The following is a 17,614-nucleotide window of genomic DNA, read 5'->3' on the forward strand; positions in this document are numbered from 1 at the left end:
TGAGCTTGAATCCCACATCTGCTGCTTCCTTGCTGGGAAGCCCGGGACAAAGTCTCCTAACCTTCCTGGGTCTGTTTTCTTACCTGCAAATGGCAGGTACTGATACCTACTGTAATGGGATATTTATTTGTTAAATAAATATCATTTCGATAAGCTCACTGAAAAACATTTAGGCCTGGAGTAGATAAAACCTTCTTCCCAACAGCACAAGCCCCACCTTTTATTTCAGTGTTTTCAGTTTTGTCTGTCTAAGCAAGATAAAGTTCCTATTGGTGGCTCACTGGTTCTAAGGAGTTTGTGCTAGGGTTGGCAATGAACACTGTTGGTTGCCTACCCCACAACCATTTTTCTCTTCTTCCTTCCTAGGGAATTCCTGTTTGCTAAGGAATCTACTTCTCCCCATCAGAGCTCTCCCTTTAAACTAAAGAGCTTCTGCACAGCAAAAGAAACTACCATCAGAGTGAACAGGCAACCTACAACATGGGAGAAAATTTTTGCAACCTACTCATCTGACAAAGGGCTAATATCCAGAATCTACAATGAACTCAAACAAATTTACAAGAAAAAAACAACCCCATCAAAAAGTGGGCAAAGGACATGAACAGACACTTCTCAAAAGAAGACATTTATGCAGCCAACAGACACATGAAAAAATGCTCACCATCACTGGCCATCAGAGAAATGTAAATCAAAACCACAATGAGATAGCATCTCACACCAGTTAGAATGGCAATCATTAAAAAGTCAGGAAACAACAGGTGCTGGAGAGGATGTGGAGAAATAGGAACACTTTTACACTGTTGGTGGGACTGTAAACTAGTTCAACCCTTGTGGAAATCAGTGTGGCGATTCCTCAGGGATCTAGAACTAGAAATACCATTTGACCCAGCCATCCCATTACTGGGTATATACCCAAAGGACCATAAATCATGCTGCTATAAAGACACATGCACACATATGTTTATTGCAGCACTATTCACAATAGCAAAGACTTGGAACCAACCCAAATGTCCAACAAGGATAGACTGGATTAAGAAAATGTGGCACATATACACCATGGAATACTATGCAGCCATAAAAAATGATGAGTTCATGTCCTTTGTAGGGACGTGGATGAAATTGGAAACCATCATTCTCAGTAAACTATCGCAAGAACAAAAAACCAAACACCACATATTCTCACTCATAGGTGGGAATTGAACAATGAGAACACATGGACACAGGAAGGGGAACATCACACTCTGGGAACTGTTGTGGGGTGGGGGGAGGGGGGAGGGATAGCTTTAGGAGATATACCTAATGCTAAATAACGAGTTAGTGGGTGCAGCACACCAGCATGGCACATGTATACATATGTAACTAACCTGCACATTGTGCACACGTACCCTAAAACTTAAAGTATAATAATAAAAAAAAAAAGAAGTCAAACCATTTCTAATCTAGCAATGGGCCTCATTTTCTCCAAAAGTGGTGGTCACTCCATTCCTTTTGCTAGTCTCTGGGTTAGGAATGAGCCTGTGATGCAATTTAACCAATAACACAAGGGGAGGTTTGGTGTGGGAAAACTTTAGATTAACGCTTTCCCATTTCCTCTGGAATGGTTGTTTGCAGACACGGGGCAACAAGAGAGCTTTTCCAAATGTAAGGCAGAGCCTGTAGGGAGGCAGCCTGTAGGGAGGCAGCCCATACTCCTGACCTTGGCTGAACTTCAAGTCCCTCAAGTTAGGAAGATTTTCCTTATTCTTCTAGTCAGTTTGGGATCCAAAATATCAACTTTTCAAAGTTGCTGTGATGATTAGAGATCATGCATATAAAGCTCTTAGCACTGAGCCCAGCACACAGTAGGTACATAGTAAATGGTAGCTGTCAGTGTTACTGAGTTCAGTATCACACAGCCCTGCATAGAGGTAGAAGGCAAGGAAACATCTGTCCAGAGAGACTGCAGTTAGAGCCAGAGTCAGTGCCCCCCGCAGTCAAATCTGGAGAGGGCCAGAGAGAGCTTCCTAAAGAATTAGACTCTGAAAACAAGGCACAGCCCCAAACCAGAACCTTCATTGTCTGTGGTTGAAAAGGGCAGCTGGTACCAAGGCTCTCTCACCTGAGCCCCCACAGCAGCATGCCTAAGGGGCCACATGGGCAGCCATGCTTAGTGTAGCAGCCTTGAGGGCAGCTGGAGCAATGGCAGCCCACCACCCCCTGAGCCGCCCCTTCGTACCACTTCAAGCCATGTGGAAGCCAGGACTGGTCCCAGGGTGAACACAGAGGGACCCTGAAAGTTTTGCCAGCTCCAAAGCATTCCTGTCACTCATTAGAGCCCTTCTGTGATCAAACTGCATTTAGGTACTCATTGTGTGACTTGGGAGATGTGACACCATCATTAATACATCAAACGTTTGACTACAAATCTATCCATGTATAAAGTATACCTGTTCCAGCTCCTCGGTGCCTGTGTGTGAACTCCTCCCTCTGCAGTGTGGTAAAGTTCCCCTATTCTCTGCCTGCTCTCCAGTTGTCTCTCCTCTCCCCACGCAAACCCCCAATGCTCTATCCATGTTCAATGTCAAGCACCGTTTATGTTGTTCTTCCTTTTCCTACTCCTTCTGCCTGCAATGCCCTTCCCTTCCTTGTACATTCAGAAGTTTCTCCTTATCCCTCAAGATTCAGCCTAGCTCTCCTTTGATATGGGCCCTTTCCCCAGTCACCCTCCAGGTGGGAGTGACTACTCCCTTTGGTTAACCTAATGCCCATACACACTTCTGTTAACTAGAACACTTTCTAACACTTGTGTCCATTTTCCTTGTTTATATTGCCCACTAAACTATAAACTCCTAAGACCTGGGGCTGTATGATGGATGTTTGTGTTTGGCTGAGAGTAGTTGATTAATAAATGTTTGTTGGATGAATGGGTGGATGGATAAGAACCAGTGTGTATCCGTTGGGCTCTGGTAATGCAGAGATAAAAAGCCCTTTCCCTGCCCTCAAGGAACTCACTGTAGATGACAGAAAATTAACACAAAGGAACAATGACATGTGATGAGTCAGGGCACAGTATGACATGTGAGCTCCATGGAGAGGCACCCATCCCATGGGGGAAAGAGGTGTGTGTTTTGGGGTACTTCCTAGAGGTGCTAACACACCATCCTGATCTGAGTCCCTTTGGGCCAGCAGGAGTCAGCCACACAGAAATAAGAGGAAGGGCACCCTGGGCACAGGGAGCAGCAGGTCCAAAGTGTGAGTGGCAGCAATGACGAAATGGCTCAGAGTCCACACAGTTGGAGCAAAGGAGAAATTGTTGCAGAACTTTCCCCTTAGTTCCGGTAAAACTGGGCTCTTTTCACACGACCAGGAAAGATTAGGCTTGCGGACACATAGAAGGGTGAGGAAAATGGAATTTATTGGATGAAAAGGAAAAAGGAATAATAATTCTCAGCAAAGCAAGAGGGAGTCCTGATAGCAGGTTTCCCGGCTCACAGATTGAGTTCCAGGTCAGCAGACAGGAACAGGAGAGGCCAGGCTCCTCGCTGCAAACGGTGCAAACTTCCCAAAGTTTCATTCCGCTTTCCCAGTGCACAGGTGGGCATTATTCAGAAAGAATCAGTCAGGAAAAGGCGGGCCTCATCCAGGACCAGCAGTCCAATTTTGTCTTTGTTTCTGGTATTTTTTGAGACAGAATTTTGCTCTTGTTGCCCAGGCTGGAGTGCAATGGCACGATCTCGGCTCACTGCAACCTTCGCCTCCTGGGTTCAAGCGATTCTCCTGCCTCAGCCTCCCAAGTAGCTGGGATTACAGGCACCTGTTACCATGCCCAGCTAATTTTTTTTGTATTTTTAGTAGAGATAGGGTTTCACGATGTTGGCCAGGCTGGTCTTGAACTCCTGACCTCAGGTGATCCACCTGCCTTGGCCTCCCAAAGTACTAGGACAGCAGTCCAGTTTTTCAGCCTTCAGGTTGTTTTAGACTTGGAGGCAGGGTTTCACCAGGGACCCTTGGCTGCCTCCTGTCTCTAAAATGTTGGCGGGGAGGCTGGGATACAATGAAAAAGGCAGGGAGGACCCATCACACATGGCCACATCCCCACAGGGAAATCTGGATTTTGTCCTGGGGAAACATGGACTAGTTTTTTGTTTGTTTGTTTGTTTGTTTGTTTGTTTGTTTTTTGAGATGGAGTCTTGCTCTGTCACCCAGGCTGGAGTGCAGTGGCACAATCTCTGCTCACTGCAACCACTGCCTCCTGGGTTCAAGAGATTCTCCTGTTTCAGCCTCCCAAAGAGCTGGGACTACAGGCACACGCCACCACGCCCAGCTAATTTTTTAATTTTTAGTAGAGATGGGGTTTCACCATATTGGCCAGGCTGGTCTCAAACTCCTGACCTCATGATCTGCTCGTCTCAGCCTCCCAAAGTGCTGGGATTACAGGCATGAGCCACCACGCCCAGCCCATGGACCAGTTTTAAGAGGGAACAAGATAGGTTCTGTATTTTTAAAGATTGCCCCAGCAGCAGTGTGGAGTAGGCAGTGAGGCGAGGGTGGAGGTGCTACAAGAGGGAGTGAAGAACTAATGAGGGCTGGACCAGCAGGAGCAGGCAGGTGTTCAGACCAGGGAGGCACTCAGGGGGCAAACTTGGTAGGGTTTGGCCACTATGCATAAGTGAAAGCAGAGGCCAGCACAGATGCCTGCCAGGTTTCCGCCCTGGCTGAAAAGGTACATGAAGTTGCATGCAGGCTCAATGAGCAGGTATGGAGGAAAGAGGGTGGCTTCAGGGGAGATTCAGTTTTGGCTGCCTAGAGGCTGAGAGGCCTAAGGAATCCCCAAGTGGGTCTTTTCAGTAGGCAATGAGATAGCCTTCCCTGAAGCTTAGGAGAGAGGTCCAGATAAGGAAAAACATGTGATGCTCATCAGTAAAAAGCTGACAGCTGGAGTCATGTGTGGAGCTATGACCTCTCAAGGAGTGGGTGTGTACATAATGAGAAGATCAAGCCCCAAGATAGACCATATGTGTAGGCAAAATTCTTAACAAAGAGACTGAGACAATATCCAATAGAAAGAGCAAAAAGATCATGCTGCAATGGGCATTGGGAAGAGAACTTCCGGAGGCCTGCAGTGATCTACAAGGTCAAACCCTGCACAGTGGGTAAGTAAGGAAAAACCCTGAAGAATGTTCGTTTGTGGCCACATATTTTGCAGCCCTCATCAGCCTGTGAGTACAAATGAAGTCACATTGGCCGGGCACGGTGGCTCATGCCTATAATCCCAGCACTTTGGGAGGCTGAGGCGGGCGGATCACAAGGTCAGGAGATCGAGACCATCCTGGCTAACACGGTGAAACCCCGTCTCTACTAAAAATACAAAAAATTAGCCGGGTATGGTGGCGGGCGCCTGTAGTCTCAGCTACTCAGGAGGCTGAGGCAGGAGAATGGCGTGAACCCGGGAGGCGGAGCTTGCAGTGAGCAGAGATTGTGCCACTGCACTCCAGCCTGGGCGACAGAGTGAGACTCCGTCTCAAAAAAAAAAAAAGAGTAACCACACATATTTCACTAGCTTGTTGCCAACCATCTGTAAAGCAGGACTGATTCTCCCCTAAAAAATGCCCTCACTTCCCACCCTCCAAGGTGTATTTTCTGAGAGTGCCTGGGAGTGTCTCACGCAAACCAAAGGAGAGTCCACACGAGTTAGTCCACACGCACACCCTCTTTCCATCCACAGCACTTGACGTATCTGCAGTCCCCATGGCGGCTTCCCATTGAGATACCCTGAGGTCCATGCTGGGTTTCAGCTCCTGCTGTACAATGCAGCAGAGGCTTCTATGCTTGTCATTTTTCACTGAGTTGAAGCCACAGCATTTTCTGAGAAATGGAGAGGACACCCGCTCTTTGCCATCTCTTTGTCTCCCATTTTCCACATGGTGCCTCACAAAAAAATTGCCTTTAGCTTGTGCCTTATGGCCATCTGTCCTAAGGCTTCAGACACCAGGCAGTCCCCGGGACTGAGTGAGAGGCAGACAATAGTCTCCCTGGATCCCAGCCTCTTGGGGCAGGTGACTAATTTGCAAAAGGTCAGGATACCTAGTTAAATGGTTATTTGGTGACATAGAGGCCATGATTAGTGTCTACCAACAATTCAGCAGAATGGTTGACAAGGTCAGATGACAACAAAATGAGAGAATGGAGGTGAGAAAGGTACAGACAGTAAATTTCATGAAAGGGCAGAGGCAGGAAAGCAGGAAATGGGGAGTGGTGGTGGTGGTGGCTTTTAACTTGAACACAGTGGCAGGCTGAGGAAGAGGCAGCAGGAAGGGAGGAGCCAACAACAGACCAGAGAAGAGAAAGGCTCTGAGTGAGTAGCAGGTGCAAGTCGTGTGGATAAACCTCAGGCTGAGGGAACCTAAGGCAACAGCCTGAGGGCCCTGAAACAGACCCTGGACCTCCTGGCAGGGGCCTCTGGAAGGAGCCTGGCCACAGGGTTCTGAGGTAAAAGAATGAAAAAAGAGAGGCGGCTCAGACTCTGTGGCAGAGCCTACTTTGGAGGGAAGTGGGAAGTCCGGAGCCCTGACCACGTGAGGGGCCTCCCAGCCCTGCCACATCCTTTTCTCTGGACAGAGCTGTCACTTAGCTCCCCCTCCGTGACTCAGAATCTGGCTTTCTCATTTTGCCATTTTAATTCTAGTAACGATGAGAGTCACAGTAAAAAGCTGCTTCTGGGAGTGGATATTCTTCCCTTCCCTTGATCGCAGTATGCTTGGGATTCCTCTTATGTGGCAGAGGTGGTGTCCAGCTCTGGCCTTGGCCCCGCCTCTTTGAAGATACTCTGGTTTCACCATAAAACTTCCTGGGGAAAGGATGATTCACATTTAAAGGACATAGTTTTTCCTTGATTTGTTTATTTAAGCTACCATACACTAGAGGGGGCCAGAACTAGACCCAGGAGTAGAAGACTTTGCTTTGCGGGATAAGGAGAATGGGCACCCTGGGGAAGAGCGAAAGATTTCCTACTGTTACAACCCGTGTCTTATAACACTTGAAGTGAATGTGGTGTCTGAGTTACAACACTACTTCCCCTCACAAACACTTAAAAGCAGAGGGTCACGAACATAGGCTCAACCAGAAAAAAAGATTCTCATTTCATCTGTAGTTTTGTATCAAGGATTGTGTTGGAATTTGCCTCCATATTAAACTGCTGTTCAAGGGTTACCAACTCAAATGGTTATGGGGTGAAGCCGGTGTCTCAGGCATGGGCCTGTCGTTGGGACCTGTGGCAAACCAAAGCCACTACTTGCCCTATACAAAGCGGGCAACAGCTGTCAGCCCCAGCAGCTTCCACTAAAAGGTGCAAGCTCTGTATTGCCCGACCTGACTTTTCAGAGAGAAGTTTTAAGTCCGAATTGTTTTGTGAGACCTCCAGATTTTTAAATACTGAGAATGAATTCCATTAAAAAGATCACAATAACAAACACCCACCATACAGTCCAAGCAAAACGCTGTGAGAGCAACCTTCATGAGGAGTGCAAAGTCACAGTTTCAATTTCACTTCCTCTAAAGAGATTTCAAAGTGTTCTGTTTCTTAAGTGATTCTGTTTGCATTTTAAAATACAACTGTATCTCTTAGAGGGAAAACAAGAATTTGCTCTAAGAAGTCACTGCCTCCTCAGCCCCTTTGTGAGTAAGCACTTTATGCTTCCCCAGAGGTGACTAAACTCTGATCATTGCCAATGGGCAGGCACTCCCCAAATGTCCAAGGACAACAAAGATACCCAGAGTGTCTTTCATAGCTACCAATGATTAAATAGCAAGTATTGCATTCCTAGGCATTGCTAACTAGTGAAGTATACCAGATGGAAATGTCTTTGAAGCTGTCCCTTTAAAACTCGAGCAAGCTACCAGGCAAACTCCGCCTCCAGGGAGGTTCCTTATTAAATAGGAGCCAACTGGCTGGGTCGGGGCTCAATACCCCAAGCAATACCTGCAACTGAGGATTCTTCCCGGGGAGACCGCAGCCCATCGGCATGGCTCAAGAGTTTGTGAACTGCAAAATCCAGCCTGGGAAGGTGGTTGTGTTCATCAAGCCCACCTGCCCGTACTGCAGGAGGGCCCAAGAGATCCTCAGTCAATTGCCCATCAAACAAGGGCTTCTGGAATTTGTCGATATCACAGCCACCAACCACACTAACGAGATTCAAGATTATCTGCAACAGCTCACGGGAGCAAGAACGGTGAGTTTCATTTTAAACGGCTAGGGAAATGCTCCCGGATTGCCTTTTCTTGTCAGAGCTGTGCCTTTCTTTAGGATAAGGCTGCGGCTCCGTACTTCAAGGCGTCCAGAGGGCTGTGCGGGGCGGGGGGTGTGGGGGAGGGCGCCTTAGAGAGGATCTCGGTGACTTGAATGAGCGGCGGCACTGCAGCCAAAGGTCTTCACGGAGCAGAAGAGGGAGTACAGCTGATGTCTGCTGTGCGGCAGGGTAAGTGGGACCAGCAGCTTGCCGGTGAGTCCCTGGGGAATTATCTAGAGTCTTTGTTTTAAGCACTGCCAGGAAATGACAGTTTTCAGCTGGCAGGGCTGGAGGTGGAAGCTGGGGTGGAGGGCCGGGTGTGATGTGTTTGTTATTTAACATGAGATTCATGTTCTTCATTCTTTTCTCTAGGCTTTCTTTTTCTAATTTGCTCATTCTTCCTTATCTAATTCCTCCCACTGGAAAAATCTAATGTACCATTATCTGCCCCTTGTTCTAAATTAATTATGGATGTTTCCAGGCCCCACATTGTAGGGAATCATAGCCTGGAGTTCTGGCCTGGCTCTTATAATGGCTGGCTGTGTGATCCTGGGCAAGTCACCACCCCAGTAGTCCTCAAAGATCCCAGCTGCAAGACCAGATTAGGTGACCTCAGAGTCCCATTTGCTACGAATAGACTGTGGGACCCTCTAAAAATTGCTCTCCTCCATCTGAAAGACTTCCCTCTCTTCAGCATCCTTGGCTTTGCGTCCTGGGCTTCAGGAGGGATGCCAACCACATCACCTGTATCAGTTCTGCTGTGAGGTGGGATGAGAAATGTCCCACCAGCTCAGCTAAGTTCTCTTTTACGATGCACGAATTCTACAGCACAGTGTTGGGCCAAGCACATATCCTATTTCAGTTTTAGTTTGACTTACAAGGTTGTCTCTGGGTTCTGAGTATAAAGCATTGGAGGTTGTTTCTCCCCTTCTCTCTAATAAGTCAGCATTTTGGTGCAGAAAGGGGGCTTAGTGTGTTACCCTACTGCTGTGTGCTGAGGTCCTGGAGTATACACAATGACGAGAGAGGCTCTTGCTGCCTAGTGGGACCACCAGCTGCATAGGTTGCCCAGGCCCTGAGAGGTGTAAAGGGCAGTGCAAACACTACTACTGGCCCCACTGTGGCTGCCACCCTGAGGACCTTTTAGCCACTGGTTCCCAAACTTTGCTGCACATTAGGATCACCTAGAGAGCTTTTAAAACAATCCTTATGCCCAAATTATGCCCCTCAATAACTAAATCACAATGTCAGAGGTGGGAGCCAAGCATTAGTTTTGTTTGTTTGCTTGTTTTGAGACAGTTTCATTCTTGTCACCCAGGCTGGAGTGCAATGGTGCAATCTTGGCTCACTGCAACCTCTGCCTCCTGGGTTCTCCTCAACCTCCCAAGTAGCTGGGATTACAGGCGCCCACCACCATGCCCAGCTAATTTTTGTATTTTTAGTAGAGACGGGGTTTCACCATGTTGGGCAGGCTGGTGTCGAACTCCTGACCTCAGGCGATCCACCTACCTCGGCCTCCCAAAGTGCTGGGATTACACGGGTGAGCCACCACACCTGGCCAGCATTACTATTTGGAAAAATCCCTTGGGGATTCCAATGTGCAACACAATTGGGATTATTGTTCTCAGCCCAACAGCATCTATTCTCCAGGAGGTAAAGCAAACCTCTTCATGTGTTCATTTAACAATTGCTTTTTTTTTTTTTTTGAGATGGAATTTCGCTCTTGTCGCCCAGGCTGGAGTGCAGTGGTGTGATTTTGGCTTACTGCAACCTCCACCGCCCAGGTTCAAGCAATCAAGTAGCTGGGATTACGGGCACCTGCCACCACACCTAGCTAATTTTTGTATTTTTATTAGAGACGGGGTTTCACCATGCTGGCCAACCTGGTCTCGAACTCCTGACCTCAGGTGATCCACCCACCTCAGCCTCCCAAAGTGCAGGTGTGAGCCACCACACCTGGTCAACAATTGCTTTTTCATTTCTTTGTAGAACAACAATATTTCTTGTAGTAATCTTTTAAGGTTTTTTTTTTTTTTTTTTTAAGAGACAGAGTCTTGCTCTGTCACCCAGGCTAGAGTGCAGTGGTGCAATGATAGCTGACTGCAGCCTCGAACTCCTGGGCTTAAGTGACCCTCCCACCTCAGCCTCCCGTGGCTGGGACTACAGGCATGAGCCATCATACCCAGCTAATTTTTTAAGTTTTTGTACAGATGGGGGTCTTGTTATGTTACCCAGGCTGGTCTTGAACTCCTGGCCTCAAGCTATCCTCCCACCTCAGCTTCCCAAAGTGCTGGGATTACAGACGTAATCCACCTCAACAAGCCTGTTTTTCATTTTTAGAAAAATGTTTTTCACAGATTCTTGAATTCTGAGTGCATTCCTCCTAGGGGAAGAACAAGTCTTTTAAAGCTGCACGTTTGATCGCCAACAGGGAAGTGTTTGTATTCAAAGGGTCTGAAAGCTCCTGAGGGTTTTTTTTTTTTTTTTTTTTTGAGACGGAGTCTCCCTCTGTGCCCAGGCTGGAGTGCAACGGCGCAATCTCAGCTCACTGTAAGCTCCACCTCCTGGGTTCACGCTATTCTCCTGTCTCAGCCTCTCGAGTAGCTGGGACTACAGGCGTCTGCCACCACGCCTGGCTAATTTTTTGTATGTTTAGTAGAGACGGGTTTTCACTGTGTTAGCCAGGATGGTCTTGATCTCCTGACCTCGTGATCCACCCGCCTCAGCCTCCCAAAGTGCTGGGATTACAGGCGTGAGCCACGGCGCCCAGCCTGAACCTGCAGTCTTAATTATTCTATAAAGTAGCTGTATCTAGTAGGTAATCAGCAGGACATGATTATGGAAAGTTAGTGGCTTCAATCAAGCCATGTACTTGGTAAAACCTGTTTTTGTTTTGCTATAGTCACAGCTCCTAAATTAGTGCCTTCATTTATTTCTCCTCTAATGCACTTTTCTTTACATAGATCTGAGTTTCTGAACTATATCGTTTCCCTTATCTCTGAAGAACTTCTTTGGGCATTTCTTGCAAGGGGATTCCATTGGTAACACATTCCCTCAAGTTTTGTTTACCTTAGAAAGTATTTCTCCTTCACATTTGAATGATGATTTTACTGGATGCAACAAATATTTTTAAGCACCTACTATGTACCAGACACTTTTATGTACATTGGTGAAAAAATTCTGCCTTTTCTGCCATGAAAAAAACCCTTCTGCCTTTGTTGAACCTATATTCTAGTGGGGGAGACAAACAAATACAGTAATAAAACAGTATGTTGGGAGTTGGTAAGTGGCACGTGCTATGAGGAAAAGTAGGAAAGGTAGGGAGGAAGCAGCAGGGTCCAGTTTTAAATGGAGCCATTGGGTCTCACTGAGAAGGGAACATTCGAGCAGATATCTATAGGAGCTGAGGGAGATGGGTGTACACAATTTACAGGTAGAGTGAATGCAAAGGTCCTGGGGTAGACGTTTGCCTGGCAGGTTTGTGGAATAGTAAGGAAGCCAGTATGGTTGCAGCACTGTGAGCCAGTAGGAGAGTTAGTGGAGGTGAGGTCTGAGAGCTAATAGGAGCTTGGAAGAACTGTGACTGGTACTCGGTGTGAGATGAGATGCCCCTGGTGGGTGCTGAGCAGACGAGTCACTTGATCTGACCCCATTTTGAAAGGACCACTCTGGCAGCTGTGGGGAGAAGAGACAGTAGGGCAAAGGTGAAGGTTGAAGCTGGGAGACATTGGGAGGCTATAGCAGTTATTCCGGTGACAGATGAAGGTGGCTTATACCAGGGAGGTAGCCGAGGAGTGTTGAGAAATTGCTTTTGAGTAGTTGCATTTGTGTAACCCTAGCTAGCGTACAGGAGATGTTGCCTGGCTGAGGCTGGGGAAACCTACTGCAGGAGAATAAGAACCACAGGATTACCAAACTCGTTTTGGGGTGGCAGTTCTTTCCTCTCCTTGACAGTAGCGGACTCTCAAGTTCCTCTAAAGAGGAGGCTGGGACGGGAAGGGACAGGAGGGGAAGCAGCATAGGCTATTTCCTCTTCTTTGCTCAGCTTTATCAACAGTACTTCTTGCTTTGGTTTCACTGCCACAGCTCCCCCGTGCCGTCTGTACAGCCTGCCATTCAGCTCCCGTTAGGGGTACCATTCACTGATACGATTTAAGGCAGTTTTGCAGTTGTCCAGACTAGAGGATGGGTGTGAGGGTAAAGGAGCCTTTCGCTTCTTTGCCAGACACTGAGCACAAAACTCCACGCTGGGAGCAGCCTGGTCACATTTCAGGGTCATCTCAGGAGGCTGGGGGGCAGCTCCAGGGCTGTGGGTTTTCAAAGCCTCAGTTATCCTGTGAGAGCACAGGGAATAGCCATGGAAATGTGCAAGATTTGTTTTTAATTTTTAGACTTTATTTTTAATGCCTACCTTCACCCAGACCCCCTTTTTAATAAAAGTGCTGTAAGAACTTATCCACAATAATTAAGCCCCTTTTCTCACCTTTCTCACTTTTTGGACAATTTGCTCCAATTATTATGCTTTCTGAGGAAAGCCCAAAGCTTTGAAAAATAGTCTCATTGCTTTCTGCCTCCACCTCTCCCTCCCCTCCAGTGCGTTCCTGGTACTCGGGGAGAGGCCTGCTGGCTCTGATGACGCGGTGACCTCCATGGGGCTTTTTTCTTCACTGCCAGGCAGCCTTGGTGGAACACTCCTGGCCTATAAATTCAGCCACGTTGAGGGTATTTCCTCCTCCCTCGCGATTCTAAAAGCCCTCTGGAATTCTGGAATGTGTCTGCTCCTAGCAGCAGGGAGGAAGTGTGTAACTAGAGAGGAGCCTATTCAGCAGGTGTCATGACTGTGGCTTGGCGTGGGTGACGCACCCTCATCCGGGGTGAGTTAACCATCTTATGATGGACCAGCGATTAAAGGAGACTCAAACACCACTACACCCCCCTGGTTGAGGACAGAGCTCACTTGTGTTGTTTTGTTTTGCTTTCTTTGTTTTGCTCTGTCGTCCAGGTGTGAGTGCAATGGCACCATCACAGCTTACTGCAGCCTCGACCTCCCGGGCCAAAGCAATCCTTCCACTTCAGCCTCCTGAGTAGCTGGGACTACAGGCATGCACCGCCATGCCTGGCTAATTTTTGTATTTTTTGTAGAGACGGGGTCTCACGATGTTACCTAGGCTAGTCTTGAACTCCTGGGCTCAAGCGACCCTCCCACCTCAGCCTCACAAAAGTAGTAGGATTACATTCATGAGCCACTGTGCCTGGCCCTCACCTGTGTTTTAACAACGCAGAGAGATGATTGTACTTAATAAACCATGGACCTGAAAAATCAGAGATGTAATGCAAATACTTTTCCAGCTGTATTTAGAAACGAACTCCTTCCTTCCTGATTGCTGTGACCCAGTTTACAATCTTAGGTGTGGTCCCTGATGCAGAGAAAGCAGAGTTCAATCTAGGTGGTCTGACTGCAGCCAATCAGAATTCTCCTTCTGAAACATGTTTCTGTAGAGTGAAATTTTTAAATCCCTTTGACAAGTTGGACAAGCTCATGCATAGCACACAACTTGAAAACTCTTCTGGCGTAAAAACATTCTTGAGTTAATAATGTTACCCCTTATAACAGAAAGGAAGTCCTGTCCTGTGAGCATATACATAAGGAGGTTTTAAAGTGATTTGAAAAGTTTGGAATCACGGGAAATATTTAGTGGTAGGATAGAAATGTTCTGTCTAATCTAGTAATGTAGTAATGTCCTGGGTCGTGTGCTTTTTTAGGTGCCTCGAGTCTTTATCGGTAAAGATTGTATAGGCGGATGCAGTGATCTAGTCTCTTTGCAACAGAGTGGGGAACTGCTGACGCGGCTAAAGCAGATTGGAGCTCTGCAGTAACCACAGGTGAGTGGCAGGTGAGGTGCTGGGCCAGGAACATGGGAGACCGTGGAATTCTTCTGTCGTGGTTTGTTATACTGTATGACAGCATTCTGGTTGGGGGAAGAAATGATTTGGGGTGAGTTGAGGAACGGTGATGTCAATCACTTATGAATTTCACACTTTACAAAGAGATCATGTCAATGAGAGAAATCCTTTCACTCAAGCTTCATTTAACAAATATTTATTAAGCATGTGCCAGACACATGAGAATATAATGATGCATGAAATGATAACCTGGAACTTATATTTTAGAGAGGTAGACAGATCAAAAACAAGCAAATCCTGAAATAGAATAGAATAATGTGACAGAATATGTCAGGGGGTGGGGAGAAAATTGAGCTAACATGGTAAGGGAGGGCCTTTCTCAGGAAGGGTTGAGCTGAGACCTGGTTAACAAGGGGACTGCTATGCAGAGATGAAGCAGAAGAGCTTTTCAGGCAGAGGGAATAGCAAGTGCAAAGGCTCTGAGGTGGCAACAGGTAAGGGATGTTCGTGGAACAGAAAGAAAGCAGGAATAGAGTGAATGAAGTGCAGTGAAAAGGAAGAATAGCGAGAAAGGTGGGCAGGGGCCAGAGCACCCAGGCCATGGTAAACAATTTGGATTTATTCAAAACGCAATGTGAAACTCAGGTCATTTTGGCTTTACCTGTGTTCACTTGGCAAATCAACTCTATTTAATTGGCTTCCCAAAAGCCAAAACAAAGTTTTCTAAAATCAGTAACCTAAAGGAGATCTTTGGCTCTGTGGAAAACCACAGGGCGATGAACATTTCAGAAAGGAACCGTGATGGTTTTGGAGTCTGAGCTCCTCCCTCCCCCAGTTCCCCAGCACAGCTAGCACTAGCTAGCTCCCAAGCAGGCCAATTCAGAGACCTGTACCCAGAGAGATGTAAATGCTACTTTAGTTGAGGGAGAAATGAATGGTTCTTTAACCAAAATGTTCTTGGAGGGGTATCTATTGCCTGCTAATTAATAACTCATTTCTTGGGCAATGAGTATACATTATTTGTGATGGTTACTCAGCATAGCAACAGAAGGGGGAAAAAGGTCTGAAAAAATACCACTGATTTCTCTGAAATGAAATAGTCAATGCTATAAATCTTCTAATCAGAATTCTACGATATCATCACAGCAGGTGCACCCTATGTCTGTCTGAGTTCACTTCCTGGCCTTACCACTGGTACTAAAAGCACTCAAACCCAATTAATGGTGGCACCAAATATTTCCTATTCTGGGACATGTTTAGCAATTTAGGCTTAGATTAAGAATGAGAGAAGATGGGAAATGTTATTTCTCCAACTGCTTCTATTTTGGTGTGGGCATTAGAGTCCCCCATATTCAGAAAGTCTCCTTATTTGCATTTGGCCTTTTCCTTCAGTGTTCTATGCTGTCAGTATTTTACTGGCAGCTGCATCTCAAGGCCATCTGCAACAGAGTGTGTTTAAATGGCAGGTGTAAGTGTTCTGGTAATGAGAGAAAGGAAGGATTTTGCCTTACAAGGAGATCCCTTCTTTCTTTCCTGGCAGAGCAGGCCCCATGCTGACGTCCCTCCTCAAGAGCTGGATGGCATTGCAAATGATGACAGCACTTCTGGTGGATGAATTTGGGGGCACAAACAGCTTTTTTCCTCTTTTGGCTCAGTATTTAAAAGTGGACCAACTTGCTCTTAATCACAGGGCCAAGAAGGTTGACGGGCCATCTTGGTTTTCTTCTGGATGTGCTCTTTGGTTTTCAGAAGACTGTGACAAGTTCTGGCCCAGGATTCGCTCACTGGCCCTCAATTGTCCTCTTTGGCACGCGTTTCTTACTGTTCTCCATGTGTCGGCATGTCTCTACCTCTAAGCCAGTGTTTTTCAACTATGTTTATCCAGACTCCTTCTCCACAATGATGAATCCACAGTTGGTTATCTGCTACTGCCCATTAGCTAAAATCATTTTGCTGCTTGACTTTATGGAGTTTGTATTATGAAATCAGTGGGTATTTTGAATGTGTTCTTTCTAACTACATGCATCTCTCCACTCAACTCCACCCCACCCCATCCCATCCCACCTTGAAAATCACTGCTCTGAACCAGTGTTCTCCACCTTGTCCTCCACAGATCTCATAGGAAATGTTCAACAATTCTGTGAAAGGTCACAGGACCCAATTGGAGAAATCATATGAAAAGCATAGTTGGTCTTGGTGTCATATGGATCAGAGGCACAAGTGCAGAGGCTGTGGTCATGCGGAACACTCTGTTATTTAAGATGGCTATCCAGATAATCCTGAACACTGTGTATTTATTTTATTTAGACTACCAGCAAAGATTAAAGCATGAAATGTAAAACATCTGAGAAAACTTACAGCCCCCTACACCAAGAGTGTATCTGTGAAAGAGCTCCTACACTTTGAAAACTTAAGAATCCCTTATCATGAAGTTTGCCTGTTCTAGAATTGTAAGATTGTTAATTTCCTTCAATCTCTAGTGACAACACTTAATTTCTTTTCTAATAAAAAAATACCTATAGATGATTCAGTGATTTTTGTCCAATTCATTTCCATGTTCTCAAGACATTAAGGAATGTTATGCAAAATACACTAACTTAAAACTGTGTTTATATTTGGCCCTGCCATTATAAATAAAGACACGTGCTGCTGTCACTCACTGAGTACAAATGGTTGATATAATTTTGAAATTTCATATTGAAATAAATGCCAGACCTGGCTTACTGAATAATGCTTAGGGCTTAATAATAGTCTTTTTCATTTCATATTCCTTTTTGCCATTTCCCACTTAAGGCCCTTGTACTTCTCACTTCTTTCTTTTGTGGGCCCTAACCACTCCCTTCAACCAGGATTGCTATGATAATTGTTCAGTTTACACCAGGATTGCTATGGATAATTGTTCAGTTTACACCAGGATTGCTATGGATAATTGTTCAGTTTACACACTGCACAATATGAAAGCCCCCCCACCGGAGGTTATAGTATCTGATCCACTCTGGACCACTTGCATGCACTTTCACACTTCTTTGTCCATGTTCATTGTGTTTCTTTCTCCTGAGGTGCCTTTTCTTCTTTGTTTTATTTTGAAATTCCACCTCATTCAAGGCCTGATTTACAGATCGTTTCCCCTATATTTTCTCTCTCCTCTCATGGCCTTTTGACTGAAAAATCATCGTTCCCTCTTCTGGAATTCAAAAACACTGTGCATGTAGATACTCTACAGCTCTTATCAGGCTATGTTGTAGTTAATCATCTGTATTGGTTTCTTGCCAAATTCAGCAGTACCTGAAGGCGACTGGGCGCGGTGGCTCACACCTGTAATCCCAGCACTTTGGGAGGCTCAGGCGGGTGGATCATGAGGTCAGGAATTCAAGACCAGCCTGGCCAATATGGTGAAACCCCATTTCTACCAAAAGTACAAAAATTAGCCGGGTGTGGCACGTGCC

General features: G+C 46.2%; 1 protein-coding gene across 3 annotated transcripts; it reads left to right on the top strand.

Moving 5' to 3' along the window:
• Positions 1-6,282: 6,282 nt before the first annotated feature.
• On the top strand, positions 6,283-16,694 carry GLRX (glutaredoxin). Of its 3 annotated transcripts, none has more exons than XM_009448823.5 (3): positions 6,283-8,207; positions 14,028-14,147; positions 16,282-16,694. In XM_009448823.5, the coding sequence occupies exons 1-2, from the start codon at positions 8,001-8,003 to the stop codon at positions 14,139-14,141; spliced, it is 321 nt and encodes a 106-aa protein (XP_009447098.1). In that variant the 5' UTR covers positions 6,283-8,000; the 3' UTR covers positions 14,142-14,147; positions 16,282-16,694. The 3 variants fall into 3 exon arrangements, with proteins under 3 accessions (XP_009447098.1, XP_009447099.1, NP_001182153.1); XM_009448824.4 differs by having other exon boundaries at positions 7,565-8,207; positions 15,709-16,694; NM_001195224.1 differs by lacking the exon at positions 16,282-16,694 and having other exon boundaries at positions 7,987-8,207.
• The last annotated feature ends 920 nt before the right edge of the window (positions 16,695-17,614 follow it).

Source organism: Pan troglodytes, chromosome 4, assembly GCF_028858775.2.
Source record: "Pan troglodytes isolate AG18354 chromosome 4, NHGRI_mPanTro3-v2.0_pri, whole genome shotgun sequence".
Taxonomy (NCBI): Eukaryota; Metazoa; Chordata; class Mammalia; order Primates; family Hominidae; genus Pan; species Pan troglodytes.

Bases quoted from the DNA above. Each gene is read 5' to 3' on its own strand.
- GLRX (XM_009448823.5), top strand. From the start codon at position 8,001: ATGGCTCAAGAGTTTGTGAACTGCAAAATCCAGCCTGGGAAGGTGGTT. The intron at 8,208-14,027 runs GTGAGTTTCATT...GTGCTTTTTTAG, and splicing joins AGCTCACGGGAGCAAGAACG to GTGCCTCGAGTCTTTATCGG.